Below are 23,167 nucleotides of genomic sequence, written 5' to 3' on the forward strand. Positions count from 1 at the left end.
ATAGGAGTGGATCATTTGGCATGATATTTAGTGTCTTTCACATCTAATGTTTTTTTAGAAAAGTTCTATTATTCACAAAATAATTACAGTCATTGACCTTTTAAAAGCCATTTTTAAAATGGGAAATTTTTGTATATATTCTCAAATATTTATCCAAAGTCCAAGCATTATGAACATTTCAAACTTAAATATATCTTAAATTACAGGGGATATTTTAATAGCTGTGTAAATGTTTTAAATATTTTGATTTTCATATAAACTAAAAATAAATCACTGAATGTGCTCCATTGTTAACAGTATGAATGAAACAAAGACACATTTTCATGTATAATGTAGTGAGATCATATGAACTGCCTTCTCCAAATTAATATCTTACAAAGTTATAATTAATTTCAAAAATTCCTAACTGAAAAGTATATAATTAAAACACTGTCAGTCTTTATTCTCAAGGTAACTGAAATAACTCAAAATGCTGTTTTTAATTCAATGACTATAGCACAGCATTCTAAGACTTTAAAAAGTAAAACAACAAATGTGTAAAATACTTATAGATTTAAATAACTTAAACCATCTTCTAGCTTTATCATATATATTAATATTAGGAGGGGCTTCTGGGTGGCTCAGTAGGTTAGGCATCTGACTTTGGCTCAGGTCATATCTCAAGGTTCATGAGTTTGAGCCCTGCATCAGGCTCTGTGTTGACAGCTCTGAGCCTTGAGCCTGCTTCAGATTCTGTGTCTCCGTCTCTCTCTGCCCCTCACCCACTCACACTCCTTCTCTCTCTCTCTCAAAAATAAATAAACATTAAAAAATTTTAATATTAGGAACATATATACATAATTTCAGAAGTTTGTGTTCAAGAGTTTCTATTGCTCACAAACTTTATTCTTTAATGTAATGGATTTTCAAATAAATCAAGGTTTCAAGGTGCCTGTAGTACACATAGACTATTTTTGGTTCATTGCCTCACATTATTTCTGACATAAACACTCCTTTCTCCTGACACATGCATACACTTTGCAAGCTACTGAAAAGCAGAGATTTTCTTAGTCATCTTTCTAATTTGTAAAGCAATTAATAAACTACTTTCATGTAGTAGTTTCAATAAGCTGCTTTCAATGAGTAGGCATTGTTTGGAATTAAAATAACTCATATAGGGTGAGTATAAAATCTTCATGGAATGTCAATTACAAAGTTACCCTTATGCATTAATAAATATATATAAATATTTTCATCAGAAATAATAGTCTGTTGTATCATATATAAGTGAAATGCATTAAATGAGATTTCTGTTATGCAGAGGGGTTCAAAAAAAGATAATATCTATATATCTTCTTAGAAACTAAATATATGTTATGTAATATAATTTGACATAATATATCAATTCATGTTCACATTTTTATGATATATTCAATTTACACATATATATTATTTGCATTTCCATGTAAAGTATAAAATTTTATTAAAGCTTTTCAGGTAGCGAAAGAAGCTGATAATAAATAATGAAAAGTAAAAAATTACTGCACAGTGTACTTGGAGAAAATAGCATCTATAATCAAAATTATTTTTCAATTAATGTAAACAGATTAAAATTTAGATTAATACAACTTATTCCATGTTTTACAGGAAATATTGATGAAGCAGAACGAGAATGGAGAGCAGGATTCTATCGCTGGAACAATTACATGATGGACTGGAAAAATCAATTTAATGATTATACTAGCAAGAAAGAAAGCTGTGCAGGTCTCTAATTAATAGATTTACCCTTTATAGAATGTTCATTTTCCTATAGATCAAGGTAAAAATATCACTAGCTCTCTTACACACCATGTAAGAAAGCTATTATACTGCTGAAACAAAAATGCCAGAAGGATAATATCGATTCCTCACATCTTTCACTTAGTATTATACCTAGCATTTCAAAACCCAAATGGCTAGAATATGTTTAATTAAATTCCACAATATAAAGTTTGACAATTAATTTTATGCATATTAAAATGATTTGTAGCTTCAAACTCTCTTTCCTGAATAACCTTAAGAATTTATTCTCTCAAAAAATACCTGTATTCTATTTTTAGTTGCATATGTATGTTTATGACCACTCATAAAAAAGGTATCTTTTTAAAATGAACTAGGTCTTGAGGGGCACCTAAGTGGCTCAGTCAGTTAAGCATCTGGGTTAGGAGAATTCTTGCCTGGACCCAGAAATATTAGGATTTTCAAAAGGAAATTGTTTAATTCCAGGAAAGAAATTGTTGTACTTTCTGTAGACAAATGATAGTATTATTATAATTTAAAAAATTACAAAACTGCATTTACTAACTGGCATGGCAACTAAAGACATCCATGAATAAATTAATTGAGTAGTTCAGTAAAGAGGAGAAGTCAGAGACTTTAAGTTCCAGAAGAGGCAGTGAAAGTTGATTGTGTTAATTAAGCATTGAAAACTGACACCCAGGATAGGACAAAGTGAGTTCGTAGATCTGTAGACTGTTGATTAAAGCATGTCCCATTGTTCATTGGCCACAAGGATGTTCATAGTTAGAGACAGTGTGGTTTTGCCATCCTCACTCAAGGTCATTCAGAGTTCAGGCTACCTTATCATCTTCAGCTGGTTAGAGGGAGTTATTATACAACTCAAGTCAGTTTTGATAATCACTTCAGTGCTGCTGTAAATGGATATTTTTGCTTTATAGTTCTTCCTTCATCCTGTGATGGAAGGAAGGAAGGAAAGGAAAGCAAGGAAGGAAAAAAAAAATACCACAAATAATAGGTGAATGAGCAGGCATTTATTCCACACCACCATCTTTGTTTTGGGTGCCATTCTTCCAGGATCCATTATGTTTTTCTGAATCATTTGAGCCTCCTTTTGATGTAGAACCCTCTGAGATATGAAATGAGATGATGCCTGTTCAACATCATTAAAGACCCTTTAAAGATACTCTTGATGAGACCAATAATTAGGAAAACATGATTATGTTTATAGAATACCTGTCCTGCCTTAAATGACATGCTCCAGTCATCTGAAAAGATCACGTGGATCACTTTGCCCTACCTTGGACAATCAATTGATTTGTTCTTGAATTTTATTGACACAAGCCTTGACTTACTCCGGAAATTTTACCTAAATGCAACAAGGAGAGTCAACCAGCACATAAACTCCTTCGTGTTTGCTCTGTAAATAAACTATTATGAATCCACTGTGTCTAGCACCATTGCCGGAAGTTAGGTTAAGGCTTTTGGAGAAAACACTGTGTAGCAGCGTCTATACAATTTCTCTTACTATGAATGCCATTTAAAAGGCAGTTTCAGTGCAGTATTTTTTTTTTTAAATTTTTTTTTTTAACGTTTATTTATTTTTGAGACAGAGAGAGACAGAGCATGAATGGGGGAGGGTCAGAGAGAGAGGGAGGCACAGAATCTGAAACGGGCTCCAGGCTCTGAGCTGTCAGCACAGAGCCCGACGCGGGGCTCGAACTCACGGACCGTGAGATCATGACCTGAGCCGAAGTCGGACGCTTAACCGACTGAGCCACCCAGGCGCCCCTCAGTGCAGTATTTTAATCCAGGGACCCCAAGCCAAGGGAGAAACTTCTGCATAAAATAATGGAAACTAATACTTCTGAATAGATCTTGCAGATTTACATTTCAGCAGGCTCATAGATGAAAAAAGTTTTGATTGTCTCAAATACTAACAGTACAGAAGTATTAAAACCTCAAAATGGCATAAACCCTTCCCAGAAGCAGAGTATGGGGAGATATTAGCATAAATTCACAAAGCCATGGAGGTTATCACCTAATTCTGGTAAAATTTTAAGGTACATTTTTCAAAAGTATGAGGGAAAATTATGTCTAAGGTCACAACTGAACAACTGGAATTATTCCAACCAGTATCACGAGACTCAGCTTGATCAATTATTTAAGTGAAAACATTATTATTTCTTGTGGTGTGGAACTCTCCACAAGATTTTGCATTATAAGGTTTATTGCAAATTGATCATCATTTATGGTTTGGTATCCATGTAATACGTATAAGGATTAAGGTAACAAGTCACATACCTTAAAAAAATACCATTATAACTGATTTTGTTTCTCAAGTAAGTTGGCTGCTGAACATTATTAGCATGAAGGCAAGGTAATTAGCTTCTGACCAATCAGAAATTAAATTTCATGGATAAATCTTAACATAGTTGCAGCTGTGACATTTTTAGCAGAATATTCAAATAAATGGGACCTTCCTGACGTTGCTAAAGAAAGAGGACAGACTCATCAGCTAGTAAAATTCTTGTTGTGCCTGTAGCCTTACTGAATTGAGCAAAAGTATTCTCTTTACAAAGAGTTTGTTTTAAAATGAGGATGGTAAGAGCGGCGCTTGGGTGCCTCAGTTGGTTAAGTGTCCAACTTTGGCTCGGGTCATGATCTCATGGATCGTGAGTTCGAGCTCCTTGTCAGGCTCTGTGCTGGCAGCTCAGAGCTGCTTTGGATTCTGTGTCTCCCTCTCTCTCTGCCCCAGTACCACTCACACTCTTTCTCTGTCTCTCTCAAAAATAAACATTTAAAAAATTTTTAAATGAGGATTGTAAGAAAAATAAGGCATATGTATTTTTAAACCAAACATACTTAATGTAAATGTAAACCAGCAATGCTATTTATCAATACAATCTTGGTAGAAACTTGAGACTGTTAAAGAACAAAGTAAACACCAGATTTTAAAATACACACACACAGGTAGGTACACACATACACACATACAGGACTATTCTATTCATGTCCAGCAGGTGGTCACATTGAAGAATTCCCTGAACAGTCCCAAGATAGGGGAAAAACAGGAGGTTTAGAATACAGACAGTCCCCTACTTATGACGGTTTGACTTACAATATTTTGACTTTACAATGGTATGAAACCAATAGGAATTAGGAGAAACTGTACCTCAAATTTTGAATTTTGATATATTTTCCCAGGCTAGCAGTATCTGGTACAATGCTGTTTTGTGACACTGGACAGTGGCAGTGACCTGCAGGTCCCAGTCAGCCCCACAATCAGGAGGGTGAACATTTATAAAAATTCTGTACCCAGAAAGTCATTCTGTTTTTCACTTGTAGTACAGTATTCAATAAATTACATGAGATATTCAACACTTTATTATAAAATAAGCTTTCTGTTATGGAGTGCATGGGTGGCTCAGTCAGTGACTGACTCTTGATTTCAGCTCAAGTCATGGTCTCATGGGTTTGAGCCCCACATTGGGATCTGTGCTGGTGGCACAGGGCTTCCTTGGGATTCTCTCTCTTCCTTTCTGTGCCCCTCCCCTACTCCTCCCCCTCCCCTCTCAAAATAAATAAATAAATACACACAAAAAATAAGCTTTCTGTTAGACAATTATAGTCAACTGTAGGCCAATGTAAATGCTCTGAGCACATTTAAGATGACCTAGACTAAGCTATGAACTTCAATAAATTAAGTGTTTTAAATACATTTTTGACTTATGATATTTTCAACTTAAAATGGGTTTACTGGGATGTAACCCCATGCATGATAAGTCATGGAAGATCAGTGTTAGAAAAGAAGAGTGCATGGTGGTCATATGATGGCCATCTAATTATGCATTAGACACTAATGCGAAATGTATATTTTGTTAATACATATTTATTGTGTATTAATATACAATTATAAAAATATTATGAAATTATATAATAGACAATATATCTTATATTAGGACCAATTCTGATGAAACACAATAGTCACTTTGACATACCATTGACAAGAGCTACTGTAATTGTAAAATATTATACTTATAAATTTATTGAAGAGACTCATAACAGACCAATTATATTGTCAAATACTTTGTGAAGGATGTTGTCAATCAAAATGCAGGAAGGGCATTACAGGTTGTAGGGCATAGAAAAAGTAAAACTTTTATATAGTCAAGCCACAAATCTAATTCTATATCCCAATGTGAACAACATCTAAAGTTACAATTTTCCTGAAAAGAAAGAAAGAAAAGGAAGGAACAAGGAAGGAAGGAGGTTAGGAAGGCAGGAAAGCAGGAAGGCAGGAAAGCAGGAAGGCAGGAAGGCAGGAAGGCAGGAAGGCAGGCAGGCAGGCAGGAAGGAAGGAAGGAAGGAAGGAAAGAAGGAAGGAAAAAAGGAAGGAAAGAAAGAAGGAGAAAAGGAAGGAATTCCTCAATTAGGCCATAGCTTCCATGAGTTCAGCTTACCTTGTTCTGTCTTATCCTTGGTCCAAAATCTCACCATTAGAGTTACCAATCAATGAGATAATAAAGCAATAGAAGTGGCATAGTTATATTAGAGGTGAATTTTAACACCAATAGCCATACACACCTAACACAAAACTTACTTACCTCACCAAAGAAGTCTGGTTTTTTCTCTATGCATTGTCCATTTTCATAGGACTTTACAATTTACAAACCTACTTTAACTCTTTACAATTACCCTGAAAGTTGGAAAACCTGAATTCCCAAGGCAATTAACTGCCAATGTCTTGATGTTATGAGATTCATCACTGGATTCCCAACTAGGAACTGCATGCACAATGCTGCCACACTGTGTGGTGCTTGTTGACTCAGTGGATAAATGAAAGGATAAGAAACAGTGGAGGTGATGGGTCCCTGGGTGGCTCGGATGGTTAAACGTCCAACTCTTGATTTCTGTTCAGATCATAATCTCACGATTAATGGGATCGAAGCCTGCATCATCAGGCAGACAGTATGAAGCCTGCTTGAGATTCTCACTCTCTACCTCTCTCTCTATCCCTCCCTCACTTGTGCTCTTTCACTCTAAAAACAAGTTAATTTCTGTTACTTAAAAAAATTAATATTTATTTATTTTTGAAGGAGAGAGAGGCAGAGTATGAGCAGGAGAGGGGCAGAGAGAGACGGAGACACAGAATCTCAAGCAGGCTCAAGGCTCCAAGCTGTCAGCACAGAGCCTAACATAGGGCTCAAACTCACGAACTACGAGATCCTGACCTGAGCCGAAGTCGGCCACTTAACTGACTGAGCCACCCAGGTGCCCCTCAAAATGAATAAATTAATTTTTTAAGGAGCGTCTGGGTGGCCCAGTCAGTTGAACATCCCCACTTCCGCTCAGGTCATGATCTCTCAGTTTGTGAGTTCGAGCCCCAAGTCCGGCTCTGTGCTGACAGCTCCAAGCCTGGAGCTTGCTTTGAATTCTGTGTCTCCTTCTCTCTCTGCCTCTCCCTTGCTCATGCTCTATCGCTCACTCTCAAAAATAAATAAACATTAAAAAAAAAGAGAGTAAAATAAATAAATAAATAAATAAATAAATAAATAAATAAATAAATATTTTTTAAAAAATGGAAGAAGAGAAGGAGGAGTATGACAGCTTCCATTTGTAACCAAATTTATCCAAATGATCTATCACTTGAGCGTTTCAGGTTTGGGGTGCATACTTTCTTCCTCTACACTAGAAATCATGTTTACCAATAAATATAGGATTGGGTAGAGATATGTTTGAAAAATAAGATGGGTAATTGAAATATATAATATTTTATGGTGGTGTGTAACAGCAGTTATTACAGAAGATCATTGTTTGCATTGAGGCAACCCACATTGGCTCACTTGATAATAATTGAATATAATAATTTAGATTCAAGATAAGGAATCAGAATTTTAATTCTCATTTTCTAGTGTCCTTTTCACTTAAAAAGTGTTTTGACAGTCTTGAGAATTCTCAAAAATGCAAGTAGGTTTTCATTCTTGCTAGACTCATAAAGAGATGTTGTTAGGATTAAATGCTTAATGATTATTAAACTAGGTAGGTGAGTATTAAGAGTTGTTTTTCATCTCAGAAGAATTAGCAGAAGCCTCTTGCTTGAGGCAATTACTGTATTACCTTGTTTCTCTGAAGCGAGACCTTCCATTCTAATTATTTTGATTTCCATTAATAATTTAGGGAGAAGGGGGGGAACTTATTAAAAATGTCTCTGGAGAATAAACTATAAAAATGTATTTAATAATGTTAAGCATTCTAAAATCCTTAAAAATGAATATGCCAGAAAATGATATCTATTATCTATCTATCATCTATTTGTATCATCTCTCTAAAATTGCCACTCCCAATTTTAGCAAACATGGTCAGTGGTGACCAGTGGAATGTAACTAATAAATCTCATCTAACTTGAAATATACATTCAAAGTCCTTGTTTAGAGGAAGATGGCCTTAATGGTCCCCTCGGCTCATCTAAAATTTAGACAGACTTCTTGCTGTCTATACCCTTTTAATCTCCTGTTCCTTAGAGCATCTATATTAAAAATCTTGCAATTGTAAGTTTTTTCTCTGCCTTTTTGAAATGTATGCAAATATCCCAGCCTTTTGCCAGTGTTAGTACTAGGAAATGGCTTTTTGAAGGACCTATATACTAGGGCTTCAAAATTAAACAGTAAAAGATAGAGTGGCTCTGTCTCCCAGTCCCTCCAACTTCACTGAGAGCCAAGTACCAAACACAGATGCCCTAACCAGAGATAAAAACATTTGCAGACTCAAGAATAACTCAGTGTGCTGAATGCCTACCATCAGTCAACCCTTCCCCAAAGTCCCCTCGTACTTTTCTGCCAACTCACCTCAGCAGTTAAATACTCTTACTTCTTTAGTTTCACAGAGTTGAGTTCAGTCTCTCTCTACGACTGTAATAGTCTTGAATAAAGTCTCCCTTGCCTGTTTATTTTGTCCAATGCAATTTTTACTTTAACAGTCTAAACTAAAATCCAACACTTTTTTAAAGTGTCGGGGCGCCTGGGTGGCTCAGTCGGTTAAGCGGCCGACTTCAGCTCAGGTCACGATCTCGCGGTGAGTTCGAGCCCCGCGTCAGGCTCTGGGCTGATGGCTCAGAGCCTGGAGCCTGCTTCCGATTCTGTGTCTCCCTCTCTCTCTGCCCCTCCCCCGTTCATGCTGTGTCTCTCTCTGTCTCAAAAATAAATAAAACGTTAAAAAAAATAATAATAAAGTGCCTGGGGCACAGTCACATTTCTACCAATTTTTTAAGCAGATAATAATTTGCATTTCTGTGTTAATCTCAAGTCTTTGGTGTCTTTCATTTTTAGCATTTCTTAATATTCTAGCATTTTTTCCCCTTCTATATCAAATTTAAGTTTTCATGTTCATACTGTTTTCCTATTAGAGTGGCCATGAGCAAATGGCTTCTCTCATTTTGCGTATATGATTTCTTTTATTTTTTTCTTCTCTCCTTTACTCTTTCTTTTTCCTTTTTATTAATGCAAAGGAATAACTATAGATCTTTGTGCTGTTGTCTAGAAGCCACTAGTGATATAAAGGATTACATTTACATCTGTAATGCATATTTCCATTATACTGCTAGGCCTTTGGGAACAGATGAAAAATAACATTTTCACAGAGAAAGATTTATCATGAAGTTAATATAACTTAAGGAATCTTCACTTGCAAGGACTCCTCTGAAGGCACTATATGTAATTTTGTATTTGTAATTTCATATTATTTTTTTAAACAGGTTTACTAGAAAGATATGAGTTTTTGAGAGGAACACAACTTGGGTTAGCTTTGGTTTTTCACCACCAACAGAAATGAATCTTTAGTTTATAGTTCCACACAGAAAACAACATTTTTAATCCAAAAGGATTCTTCTCCCACTGTTCTTAAAGATATTTCCCTGGTTTTCTTTAGCTTCAATGTGTTATCTTTGTTTTACAACATTGTAATATGCTAATTTTGGAGTTACTATCTTTGTGCAAGGTAATAAGTAAGTGAAAAACTCAAATGCTAACATCTGCTGTGGTATTTCAATTTTAAACCAAATGTGTGTGTAATATTCTCTTTGGTAAGTGAATTAACATTTTCACAAAACCGTGAAAGATAAAATTTTAATAACCTCCCTTGGAGTTGTCCCTTTGAAGTCATGTGCAAAATATTAAGTTAGAATTCTAACAGAACACCATTCCTTCTTTAAGACCTTTGAAGCTTTCAAAGTCAGAGGGTGAGTACCATGTCCCCTGTCTGCTTACCTGGTATTACAGTCAGTTACAGAGGCAACTATTTATTTATCTTGGAGTAGATTGAAGGCTACCAAGGAATGCATCAAATTCCAGAGCACCTAAACTTCTTGACCAATGGTTGGCACTGCTACATAGAATTCCACTATTCCATATAAATTTTATATCACCTGGAAAACATTCTTTTTCTTTTCTCTTCTTTTCTTTTCTTTTTCTTTTTCTTTTTTTTTTTTTTTTTTTTTTTTGAGATAGAGCACAGGTTGGGGAGACAGGCAGTGGGAAGGAGAGACAGAATCTTAAACAGGCTCCATATTGAGCTCAGAGCAATCCCACCACCCTATGTTCATAACCTGAGTAGAAATCAAGAGTCAGATGCTCAACCAACTGAGCCACCTACGCACGCCTCTAAGGATATCCTTTGATCATCTTTTAACTCTTTTAAACTGTGACTATCTTTTAGAAGAACAAAATTCAAACTATTATATACGGATGTCCTAACAAGAAGTGTTTGATTTATCACATTACTATCATCATTGTCAATTTAAGTGAGTCTGGCTTGGATCCATGTAAAGAAATTTTGTAGTGGAATATCTTGCGACATTTTCCCATTTAAGGTACTCCTACTAAACAAATTTTATTTTATTTTATTTTTGTTTTGTTTTATCTTGTTTTATTTTATTTTTTAAGTTTATTTATTTTGAGAGAGACAGAGACAGTATGAGTGGGGGAGGGGCAGAGAGAGAAAGGGGGAGAGAAAATCCCTAGCAGCTGCTCACTGCCAGTGCAGAGCCCAGTGCAGGGCCTGATCTCACAAAATTGTGAGATCATGACCTGAACAGAAAGCTAGAGTCAGAGGCTTAACCAATGGAGGGTGGTGGAGTCGCACCCCTAAACAAATTTTAAAGGTAGCTTTAGAAGAGGACTCCTTGCCATATAAAATGGCAGCTACCTTCATCTTCAAAAACAACTTGATGATTGCATATCCATACACCAATTAATTATTCTCTCCTCTTCTGTCTTATTCATCTGTAAAAAATGTTAATAGCACAAGTCCTAATTTTAAAAATATTTGTTGGGGGTGCCTGGGTGATTCAGTCTGTTGAGCCCTCGATCCTTGATTTCAGCTCAAGTCATGATCCTAGGGTTGTGGGATCAAGCCCCTCATTAGACTCCATGCTGAGTGTGGAGCCTGCTTACAACTCTCTCTCTCTCTGCTTTTGCCCCTCTCCCTCTTTCATGCTCTCTGTCTCTTAAAAAAAAAAAGAAAGAAAAAAAAAGTCTGTTTCTTAAAAAAATTAAAAACTAAAAATATATGTTTATTGAAAAAACTTAGAAAATATGAAAAAGTAAAAAAAAAAACTATACTCATACTGACCAAAGAGAATCTTTATTTTGTGGGGAGAGGGCATTCCATATGCATATATTCATGAATTATTATATATTACATACATAAAAATATATATGCTTACATGACATATATATTTCAAAATGTGTTTCAGAATATACTGGGATAAATTTTTTTCACTATTTTTTCATTTAATGTGTTTATTGAAAAATATTAACAGCTGTTATTAGTTGTTATATATACTTTTAAGCCCTGGGGATATAGCAATGATCAAAAAAGAAAAAGCCTCTGCTCTTATGAAACTCACATTCTAGTGGTGTGAGATATACAATGAAACTGTAAATGAAATGTATACAGTTGTGTAATGTCAGACCCATGAACAAATTTTTGGCAGAGTGAGGAAATAGAGATTTATGGTGGGGCCTGGACAACAGGGGATATGTGAGCCAATCCTGAAAGAACTGAGGCAGCCAGCCATGCAAGTATCTGGGCGAACAATTCAGTGAAAAGGGACAAACATAAGGCCCTGGGAAGACCTTCCCCTAACTCATGTGTTAAGGAAACAGCCAGGAGGCCTAACTCTTGGAGGAAATAAGAGAGGGTGGTAGGAGATGAAGTCAGGAAGTGACAGGGACAGCTTGCAAGCCATTGCAGGGCTCTGAGCAGCTAAGTAATGCAGTCATGATCATACTTTAGTTCAGGTCACTCTGGTTCCTTGGAGGCTGGACTATACAAAGGCAAGTGTGGGTGCAGAGCAAGATGTTTAATTATTTGAGGCAAGAGAGGAGAATGGCTCCAGCTAGGTAGGAGCCACAGAGTGAGAGGTGTGATAGTTCTTATATCTCTAAACAACCGCCAATGGGATTTGCCAAAAGACAGGGAAAAATAAACAATGGATAAAAGATCTTCTGCTTAAATAATTGGTTAAATAGATTTGCCATATTCTGAGACAGGGAAAGCTAAAGGTTCACCAGGTCTAGAGACACAAGAGTTTGGTTCAGGGTGTGTTAACTTTCAGATGCCTATCAGGTATATAAGAAAAAGAAAAAAAAACATGGTTAAGTGAGAGTTGACTTGAGAGGAGATGCCTAGATTAGAAATATAAATCAGGTTGTCTCCAGCATACAGATGGTATGCAAAGTCACAGGACTGAAGGAGAATACCTAGAGACTGAGTGTAAATCTGGCCTGAGCAGAGAAGCACTCCAGCATGGAGATTTAATTTGATGTTTAAGTCTCTGTTAAGCTACAGTGCTTATTGCCAGACTTTTATAAAAAACTTCCCTCTTTTTAACTTTCTAACCTTGAATCATCTCCCATCCATCTGTAATGCAACAAAATTTTATCTTCAGGAAAACTAAATTGAGCTTTTTTAGAGCTGAGAAAATCTTCTGGTTGCCTTTGCAAATAAATGAGTATTTGGTTGAATTTGTAATACCACCATTTTTCCTCAACGCTGTAGAATTCTCTACAGAATGATAGTCTAAGAACAACTAGAATTTTGTTTCCATGTATGTAATCTGTGTCTTGTGCTTGGAGGCTTGCAAAATTTATACATACATGCATACATGCATACATACATCTAAATCACAGGCTAAATAATGGCCCCCCAAAAGACGTCCACTTCCTAATCCCCAGTACTTATAAATGTTGCCTTATATTGCATTAAGGAATTTTGCAAAAATGATTAAATTGGAGATCGAGAGAGAGAGAGAGAGAGAACACTGGATAATCTAGGAGAGTGGTAAATGTAATCACATGCATGTATCATTGTAAGAGGAGGGAACGCTGACACTGAGAAGAGAAGGCAGTGTGACCACAGAGGCAGAGGCTGGAGTGATTCAGCCACAAGCCAAAGAATGCCAGCAGCCACCAGAAGCCAAAAGAGACAAAGAACAAATTCTTCCCTAGAGCCCATGGGGCAGGTGGCCTTGCTGTCACCTTGATTTTGACACAGTGAAACTGATCTCAAATTTCCTACCTCTTGAACTGTGACAGAATAAATTTGCATCGTTTAAGCCATCAAGTCAGTATTAATGGATTACAGCAGCCACAGGAAACAAATACATAGCCATCAAAGTTCACCATGATAGGGGCGCCTGGGTGGCGCAGTCGGTTAAGCGTCCGACTTCAGCCAGGTCACGATCTCGCGGTCCGTGAGTTCGAGCCCCGCGTCGGGCTCTGGGCTGATGGCTCGGAGCCTGGAGCCTGTTTCCGATTCTGTGTCTCCCTCTCTCTCTGTCCCTCCCCCGTTCATGCTCTGTCTCTCTCTGTCCCAAAAATAAATAAAAAACGTTGAAAAAAAAAAAAAATTAAAAAAAAAAAAAAAAAAAAAAAAAAAAAGTTCACCATGATAAATATTATTTATCTAACATAATTTTCCCTAGGTTTTCAAAGGTATTTGCAACCTGCCAGTTGAAATATGTCTTTTTCTGATGAAAGTTTTCAGACATACGTCTTCGTTATTTTTATTCTGTCCACTCTGTCCTCACCAGCATGGTATGTGATACATGGGTCTGATTACCTGGATCTGCCCCACTTCAGACCTACTTTCACTTTATTTTATTCCTCTCCTCAGAAATACTCTGATTTGAACACTTTCCCTCCAGTGCCTTTTTCTTCTCCAAGATTTGTCTTCTATAGCTAATCCATTATTTTTATCACCACCACCATTATTTTCATTAAATTTTATAACACGTGTTTTGCACCATACAGTTTTTCTTATTTCACCTTTTTCTTTCTTCATGATTTATTGTTATAATTTCATAAGTGCAAAAACTCCCTTTGGTCTTTTAAAAACAGATTCTTTTATATTCATAAGTATTCTAAAAATTCCTTATTTATTTCCTAACAGAATTTCAAAAGCAGGTTGTTTTTGGATATAGTCATTTTTAGATGAATTATTTTTCCATAAGTCTATGCCAACACAGTATTATGTGATACAAATGTTGAGATTTGGGCAGAAATAGGTAAGTATTTCTAGTCTACTCCTTCAGACACAAACAAAAGGAGACAAATTATCTTTAATAGAACTTTAATTTAACATGCGGAAATCTGACATCTGGTAGGGTCTATGGAGCAATTCTTGTGGTGGGTCCTGCCACAAAAGGGATATTTATCTGGGTTCCAGAGAGTTTCTTCTCTTAGATGTGATAGACAGAAATTGCCTCAGCAATGTCCCACTCCAGTTTACTTTTCATTTTACTTATTTGTCTTATTTTTCATTATTTCCGCCTTCCATGGCCCTGGGATTGCATGAGCATTTTCCTTCAGAGAACTGTTTACTCTTTGCCTGGCTCAGTTTTTAGAACTTGAAATATGATTAGTTTAAATGATAGAGTCCAAATGCTGCCGACCTGTAGAGGTAAAGTTTAAAAAAATCCTGAAAATGTAAAGCAATAGATAGGATGGAATTATGTATGACACCAGGGCAGAAATTCCTGTGCTAGAAAAAGAAGAACAAAATTATATCCTCAAAAACTGTAGGTAGACCAGTGTGTCAAAATCTTTCATCAGAATCGCAAGGAGGTATATAGCCCAAGAAAAGTAGGTGAAATAGTGATATCAGCTGGTGATCACAATATTGATATTAATTGTTCTGTAAAAAACAAAACAAAAATGTATGTCAACACCATCACATAGGAATATAAGATTATTTTTACTGAACACAGCAATTTTCAGTTTGAGTAGCATGTCTACTAACGATTTTATTTCTCTGCAGTAGGTTCCATAGCTCTCAGAATATATTATATAATATGCTTATATGTTCAATAGCACTTGAGGACTCCCGTTATTTTTCATTGAGGTGTCCTTTTCAATTAAGAGTCAAGAGGCCTGGTGCTGCTAACCTTGAGTTGGAATAAATCAACTCTTATTGCCCAGACATATTAAATCACCCAATTCTTCTTTTCAATATTTTAAGATAGCCTTTGTCAATAAAGGCCAAGATGAACATTTGGGGACCATTAAGCCAAAAGGTGTTAAATGCCATCATTAATAGCAAAATTTATTTTGAATATAATAATTTATTTCAGTGATAAACTAAGGAAATACTGCTTTAATTTAATAATGTCCTGGGGCACCTGGGTGACTCAGTCAGTTAAGCATCTGACTTCAGCTCAGGTCATGATCTCACGGTTCATGGGTTCAAGCCCCACGTGGGGCTCTGTGCTGACAGCTCAGAACCTAGAGCCTGCTTCAGATTCTGTGGCTCCCTCTCTCTCTGCCCCTCCCCCATTCATACTCTGTCTCTCTCTGTCTCTCAAAAATAAATAAATGTTTAAAAAAATTAAAAAAAAATAATGTCCTAAGAAAAATTCCTGCCTCACAATAAAATTTTGGCAAATTATTGGTCCCAGAACTGAGTTCATTGAAATTAAGAAACAAGAACAGCGTTTACAGGAAAATGCTAGAATAAAAGGGAAGAAAATGGAAAAATGGACAAAAAACGCTAAGGAAGAAGAGATTTCATGGGCCAGATAAAAATTGTGATCAAATATATTGCCATTAGATTTAAAAAAATCTTAATGATAAAGCAAAAAATTATATGACCTCAAGTTCAAAGCAGAGGTGCAAGAATCCAAGACAGATATGGTAGATAACAGAGAAAGACAGCACGTGAGTTAGCAAAGCACAGGAAAGAAGTAAGAGAAAAAAATAAAATCTCAGCTATAAAGCCCACATTAGGAGCAACACAAAAACTATCCCCACTGAAAACATGATAGGATTGAAAAGGAAGTGAAAAAAAAAAGGAATGAAGGAGTAAAAAAAAAGACAAAGGTTAATAGGAAAAAAATTTAAAAAGAGATCTAATACAATCAGCTTGCTAAGCTTGAGAACTAAAATAGGAGAAGAAAGAGAATTCACATAATCAAGAAATTTGTTAAGTACAACTTTTTGTCTACAGATTGAGAAAGGACACAATTTCTCAGCGGGGGTGGGGGTGGGGGTGGGGGTGGGGGAGAGTACTACACATATCCTAGGAATTCCACAAGACTTTTTTTAAAAAAGTTCGTTTTTATTAGATAGTTAAAAGCACAATTTAAATGTCCAATAACAGGAAAGTATTGAAGGTAATTTGGTTTATCCATAAAATGGAATACCATGCAGCAGTTAGATAGGAAATTTATGTGTGAATATGGAAAAATCTCCAAGATATTTTGGAATAAATCAATGTGCATAATATTATAGATGGATTATGATTTCTATTTAAAGACAATATGCATGGGATATCTGCTTGGATGTACTTAGATGATCTCTGGAAGCACATCTAAGAAGAGTAACAGTGAATGCCTCTAAGGAACTAGATGGCTGTGATAAAAATGTGGGACTGGGGTGGCACCTGGGTGGCTCAGTTGGTTAAGCATCTGACTGTTTCGGCTCAGGTCATGATCTTTTGGTTGGTAAGTTCAAGCCCCACATCGAGCTCTGTGCCAACAGTATGGGGCCTGCTTGGGATTCTCTCTCTTTCTCTCTCTCTCTCTCCCCTTATCTCTCTGCCCCTTACCCTCCCCTCAAAGCAAATAAATTTTTTTAAAAATGTGGGACTGAGAATTATTTTGTATGTTCTTTGAGTGACTTTTATACCTTGCATCATGTGCATATATTATCTATTCAAAACAAATAATAGCATGTACTTTTAAAAAGGTAGCCAGTCTGTTGTTTAATTATTGTCAGGGGGAACAAAATGCAACCACAATAAATACCCATACTGTTCCTTTGGGCAGACATTGTTCAGCAATATTATGGAACGATGTTAAATAATTCCATCTGACCTGTTAATACCTTCTACTACTTAGAGCATCATCTTGCTATGGACTAATCCTGGAGGACTCCTGAAGGCAGTGCTAGTCAAAATTCTACACTGGGCAAGAGATTTACTAAAGTTCCTCAATATCTACAAATAACCAGTAACAGCTGCCTTTAACATTTCCATGCCAAAAATGACTCTTCCATGCCCTGTGGCACAGAACTCTGGGATTTCAATCAAGGCATTGATTCTTTTACAAAAAAAAAAAAAAAAAAAAAAAAAGCCCCAAAACTCCTTAAATAAAAATACAATTTATAGTTTTAATTTCCATAATGGAATGTTCAAATGGGCACTTACAGTTTGCTTCAATCAATACCAGAATGTATCTATATCCTATGTTGTTGGAATAGATAAAATGGTTGTGAGGCCTGCCTACCCCAAGCCATTTCCTTCTCTGATAAGACGGAGGAAAAGTAACGCCAACATTTTGGCATAGTAACCAGACAGAATTCCTTTGATATTCATGTTATGCATACGTGCTCCCTTCATCCCATTTCTGTTGACAAATAAAAGGAAGGCAACAAAGGGAAAAATACGTGCCCAGATAGGTGCTTTGTCAGATAATCAGGTCTGTTTTCCGATTGAGATAAAGCTCATTCTTCCCAGAATTTCCACCATACTGCCTTCTGTAATTTCTGAATAAAGCAAATATGACTCATACACATAAGATATTATAGTTCACATTTTTTTTGTTACACAACTTTCTTGATAAAGAAAGCAGTACATTGTCTCACATTCTGTTGCAATTTTCTTATTCCCATTTTCAACCACTCAGGGGTTTTACTTAGAAGAGCAGTGATAATATACTTCTGGATGAGGTAGGTTCCATGGTCAGAAATGCCCCCCCGCCCTGGCAAGTCAGTGATACCTACACCTGAGATGAAAATAACAAGAATGGGACTGTCATGCCAATATCTGAGAAAGAACATTCTAGGCTAGTGCAAAGACCTCAGGGCAAAAAATAAGCTTACTGTGTTTGAGGAAAAGATTGGAGTTTAGAAAAGATAGCACCTGCCACAAGAGATGAAGTTGAACCATGCAAGGTCTCCTGAATGTTAGGACTTTGCATTTTATTCTAGAATCTTCAGTGGACAGCTTTTTAGGAGGGAAAAAGGCAGAATAATGTGACTTTATTTCGATTTTAAAAGATCATTCTGTTGTGTGGCAAATGGATTCGGGGGAAAGGTAGTCCAAACAGAAGCAGGACGACCAATAATGAGTCTATTATAATAGTCCACCCAGTAAATGACTGTGGCTTGAAAGTGAATAATATTGGTGACGGTACAGATAAGAAGACGGAATACGCTTTGAAGATGAAATTAAAGCTTTTTAATGTTTTGATATGGGGTGTGAAAGAAAAGAAAGACTGGAGAATGACTCTAAGACTTCAGGTAGATTCACTGGGTTTACTATGGTGCAGTGAGATGGGGAAGCTCAGGAAGTGGAACGAGTTAACTAGTGTAATGTTCTGTTCTGGACATGGCCTATATTCAAATCAGCCCCATACTCCTTAGGATAAATCACTGGATCTTCATGTCTGATTCAAGACTATCTCTCCAACCATATCTTTAGTTATTCCCAACAAACACAATAAATCCCATTTTCCAAAACAAACCATTTCCCTTTGTTCAAACTGACTACATCTGTGTACTTTCCTAATGAAGTACACATCCTGTAAGCCTTAAGTACATACGTCAGTTTCTTTCTATTGTTTTCCTTGACCCTTTTCAAGCCTCTCCCCCAGCAGTACTACTTCCTTTATTCATACTTTTTAGTGGAAGGTGTCACACTGACATTCTCGTCAACTCTACCATGAGTTCCTCAAGGGTGAGTCTATCTCCAATTCATATTAAGATTCCTGGAAACCAGCCAAGTGCATAAATTCTCACTAAAGACAAATTTTCATATGCACTCATGCTGAAAAATGGCTCATGAGCAGCATTTTCATACTCACCCACATACATATAAATAGCAATCACTCTCTCCAGATACATCTTCAAGTTTGAAGGACAAAGGAATATTTGGAAAATCAAAGGTTAAACTTGAAAAATTAATAGCAAAAATATGACCTTTTTTAAAAGACAATCTCTTTTTAAGTGTATTTTTATGTTTGCTGTAAAAACATTTCATTTTGGATTCGGAAGAAAAAGTGTCTTAATTTCTACTTTTTTTTTTTTTTTTGGTAGTAAATATTGCATAAAGGAACACATTATTTCCATACTAAATTGACACATTTATAATTAAACCAAAATGGTTTCCTTACAAGTTGCAGATAGGGGTTAAGAACCTGACAGTGATTCAGGGACTAAGAAGCAATGATAGCAGTGAGTCTGGCTCACCATAGGACCCATTGCAGAGAAGGATGAGTGCCAGTTGAATGAGTATGTGCTCTCTCTTTGCTTCTTTTTACAACCGTGGGGGTCTGCCAAAAATCTGTAAATTGCTGGCCAGCAGGCAAAGCCAATCCAAGCACCTGTGTTGCAAAATGCAGCAATTGTGTGATTGTCATTACTGATCCATCTGTGAGGCTGGTACTTGCCACATGTCAGTTGACTCACATAAGGTGGGTTGGAAGAGAAATTTCATTAGATAAGGAAGACAGCAAAATTAATATATCATCTGTTCTTCTTTATGATTGGAAAAATGTAGCAAGCATGATGGAAAGTGAGAATTTTGTAAATGATTTGAACAGATTAGTAATGGCTATTACATGACAAATGGGAAACCTTTAATTCAAAAAGAAAAAAAATAATATTATACAATTTTAGGAAGAAAGTCTTTACTTTCTCTAATGACTCACTGCACACAAATGGAGTACCAGAGTTGTTAGTCCAGAGTAGAGGTAAAAGAATGATGTCTTACCAAAGACTATAAAGCACCAGGTAAGGTTCATTATCTTAGATTCTTAAATAACAAAATCTCATTTACCAAGGCTCAAAAAATCCAGGCTTTGTGGTGTCAGAACCTGTCTAAGCTAAAGATAGGATTGCATTATCAGTGAAAAAGGGCATAATAAAAATAACGATAATGTTAAAAATTATTCAAGGGAAAATGTTGAAACTTCTTTTGAGTATAAATGATTTTTGCAGTTTGCTCTGTAAATATGCTGGCAGTGTACAAATCAAAAGTAACATACTAATAGAAATTATCTCTTACGCTGACTAGGCATATGGCATATACTGGATGAGGTGCTACGAGCGTGTTATGTTACTTCTTTTAAAGCTGTTCAGGTTTAAGTACTAAGGCTCAGAGATGTTGCCTATCTTAACCATTCAATAAAATGACCTGTTTAATATTTCTTAAGATGAGTTTTATTTCCTTTATATGATTTTTATGGCACTATTCATGGTGATGCCTATTAGGCAGTACTTGATAAACACCTCAGTCCCCAAACTACTGAGAGAGTACAATCCAATAATATTGTATTATGAAATACATGTACAATATTGTAGTAGCTGAGAAAATCAATAGAACATAAAATACCCATGGAATAGGTCAATGAGAAATCTGAAGGATAAAAACAAATATTTGTCATGATAAGGTGCAAGTGGGAAATGATAAATTTGGATTTTAAGAAGCCGAGTTTCTGGCCCGATCTATTAAATGACAAAGATAATACATACTTCCCATACATTTGCTTTAGTCTCTCCAACTTTTTAAAGGGCATTTAGTAAAGCAAATTCTAGAGAAATGTACACCAAATATCTCTGAGTAGTGAGGAAACAGATAATTTATATTTTCAGATTTTGCTCTTGTGGATTTCTGAAAGACATAATTATTCATTGTGGAATTAAAAACTTGAAAGGAATAACTAAGATGACCCATTGTAAACAGCAAGTATGGTACACACTGAACTTAGAAACTTCAAAGGTAAGTGGGTTTAAAGCAACGTAAAAGAGCACTGTGGAGGTAGTAGGAATAGAGATTTTTCTAGATTCTCAAATGCATAGAAATATTGAGAATGAATTTTTTATATTATGAGGTGTCAAATCACTAGATGTTTATTTTTTCCAACATTTCATTATGATAATTTTAAACACACAGAAAAGCAGAAAGAATTTCAGAGTAAAAATTCACGTATACACTATGTCAGGGCTGAAATCAACATTTTATTATATTTGCTTTATCACATATCTATTCATCCATATTCATATACACATCCCTCTGGCCATTGACTCATCTATCTTATTTCTTGATGCATTTCAAGCAAAGTTATAGAATCAGTATATTCCCACAAAAACTTCAATGTGCATATTATTAACCAAAGCTCTAAATTTGTTTCTAGTGCTTTTTTGTTGTTTTTGAGGTGAAATTTATTTATGATTAAATGCAGAAGTCCTAATGCCCTTTCAATGAAATCTGAAAAATACATTTAGATGTCTATTTTTAAAGGGCATTGACTCATGGTAAGCTTATCTTCTTGTTATTATTTTCTCAATAACTTTCCAGATTGGTGGATTGAGGGCTACAAATGGAAATCAAATATACAACATTAATGAATTGTATTTTATGAGTACTTTCACTATTTATTAGAGTTTTAAGTTGCAAGCAACAAAAACCAACTCAAGTAGATCTGGATCTTTTATGCCTAAATAGAAAATAAATTTATTGAAAATCTATTGAGTTTATTTATTTTAATTAAAAGCATAGAAAAAGCACTAGCAGGCTAGAAGAGCCAGGCTTTGAAACTAAAGGAAACACGGGGTCAAGGTATTAAGTAGGGTCATCAGATCTGGTCAGTGTTGTTGCCATGGCCCAACACAATATCCTACTCATGGCAATTCTATGTTGTGCCACATGCAGTCCCTTATGAATGCCCCTGAGTAGCCCATGTAGGTCACATGTTCATGCTTGAGGTATTAGGGAGACTTGGAATGTGAGAATCTAGCATTTTTAACTTCTATAGTGTGAGCAGGGAGCTTAGCTTTCCAAAAAGAACCACAAAGAAAGAAATTCTTTAAATATAGTGAACAAATTCATATGATTGGTGCCAAAAAATTGCAAATATTATTAACATACATAATTTCATTTTTCTACTAATCAATTCTATAAAGTCATAACCAGGGCAAGCAAACCATTTTTGTTTTATGGATGAGACCGTTTTTGAGACAACTGATACATTATTAGCTCAGCCTTATTATTATAGTCTCTGGTTTGACTAGTGAGTACTGGTCAGATTAGAAGACTAAGAACTATAACCAAAAGAAAAGAAAAGAAATGGTAAAAAAAAAAATAATAATGTTAAAAAAATAAGAAGAATAAAGAAAAAAAGAACAGATGGGGCACCTGGGTGGCTCAGTGGGGTAAGAGTCAGGTCATGACCTCACAGTTCATGAGTTTGAGGCCCTTGTTGTGCTCTGTACTGACCAGGTGGAGCCTGCTTGGGATTCTCCCTCTTTCTTTGCCCCTCCCCTGCTTGCAGTGTCTCTATCTCTCTCAAAATAAACAAAATTAAAAAAAAAAACAAAAACAAAAACAATGAGATCTCTTTCTCTGAACACAGTAATAGAACCACAGGATCCACTGTGGTCAGACTAGGAGTGGTGATCTATTGACACCAACTGGGCTGAAGAGTTCCTTAGCAAGGAATCTAGACATTTTTTTTTGTTTAATGTTTATTTATTTTGAGAGAGAAACAGAAAGAGCACATGACTGGGAGAGGGGCAGAGAGAGAGGGAGACAAGAGCATCCCAAGCAGGCTCCGCACTGTCAGCTCAGAACCAAACACTGGCCTCCATCCCACGAACTGCAAGATCATGACCTGAGCTGAAATCAAGAGTCAACCACTTAACTTACGGAGCCACTTAGGCACCCCAGGAATGCAAACATTTAATCTCTATTATGGCACCTCTCTTCAAGGGAAAATTCTAAATGAGAGGTAATGGCAGCCATTTTCAGCTACAAGAGGTTGGTCAGTAGAAAGACTGAACAAGGAAATAGCCCAGAATGATAATTGAGAGAAAGCCCTAACAGCAATGATGTGGTGGTTCCAGTTTCTTTCCTAAGG

General features: G+C 36.0%; 2 protein-coding genes across 4 annotated transcripts in view; one reads left to right on the forward strand and one right to left on the reverse strand.

Moving 5' to 3' along the window:
- The window catches only part of BCHE (butyrylcholinesterase), a 68,297-nt gene extending 62,821 nt beyond the window's left edge, over positions 1 to 5,476 (forward strand). For both annotated transcript variants that reach the window (XM_078432187.2, XM_078432188.2), the window contains one exon: positions 1,627 to 5,476. In XM_078432187.2, the coding sequence (XP_078288313.1) occupies positions 1,627 to 1,751 (125 nt within the window). In that variant the 3' untranslated portion in view covers positions 1,752 to 5,476. The remainder of the gene's footprint in view (positions 1 to 1,626) is intronic.
- LOC132683338 (uncharacterized) overlaps positions 2,611 to 23,167 on the reverse strand; it is a 474,926-nt gene continuing 454,369 nt past the window's right edge. For both annotated transcript variants that reach the window (XR_009612169.3, XM_078432189.2), the window contains exon 7: positions 2,611 to 2,709. The gene's annotated coding sequence lies outside the window, so the exon portion shown is untranslated. The remainder of the gene's footprint in view (positions 2,710 to 23,167) is intronic.

Source organism: Panthera onca, chromosome C2 (assembly GCF_046562875.1).
Source record: "Panthera onca isolate mPanOnc1 chromosome C2, mPanOnc1 haplotype 2, whole genome shotgun sequence".
NCBI classification, from domain to species: Eukaryota; Metazoa; Chordata; class Mammalia; order Carnivora; family Felidae; genus Panthera; species Panthera onca.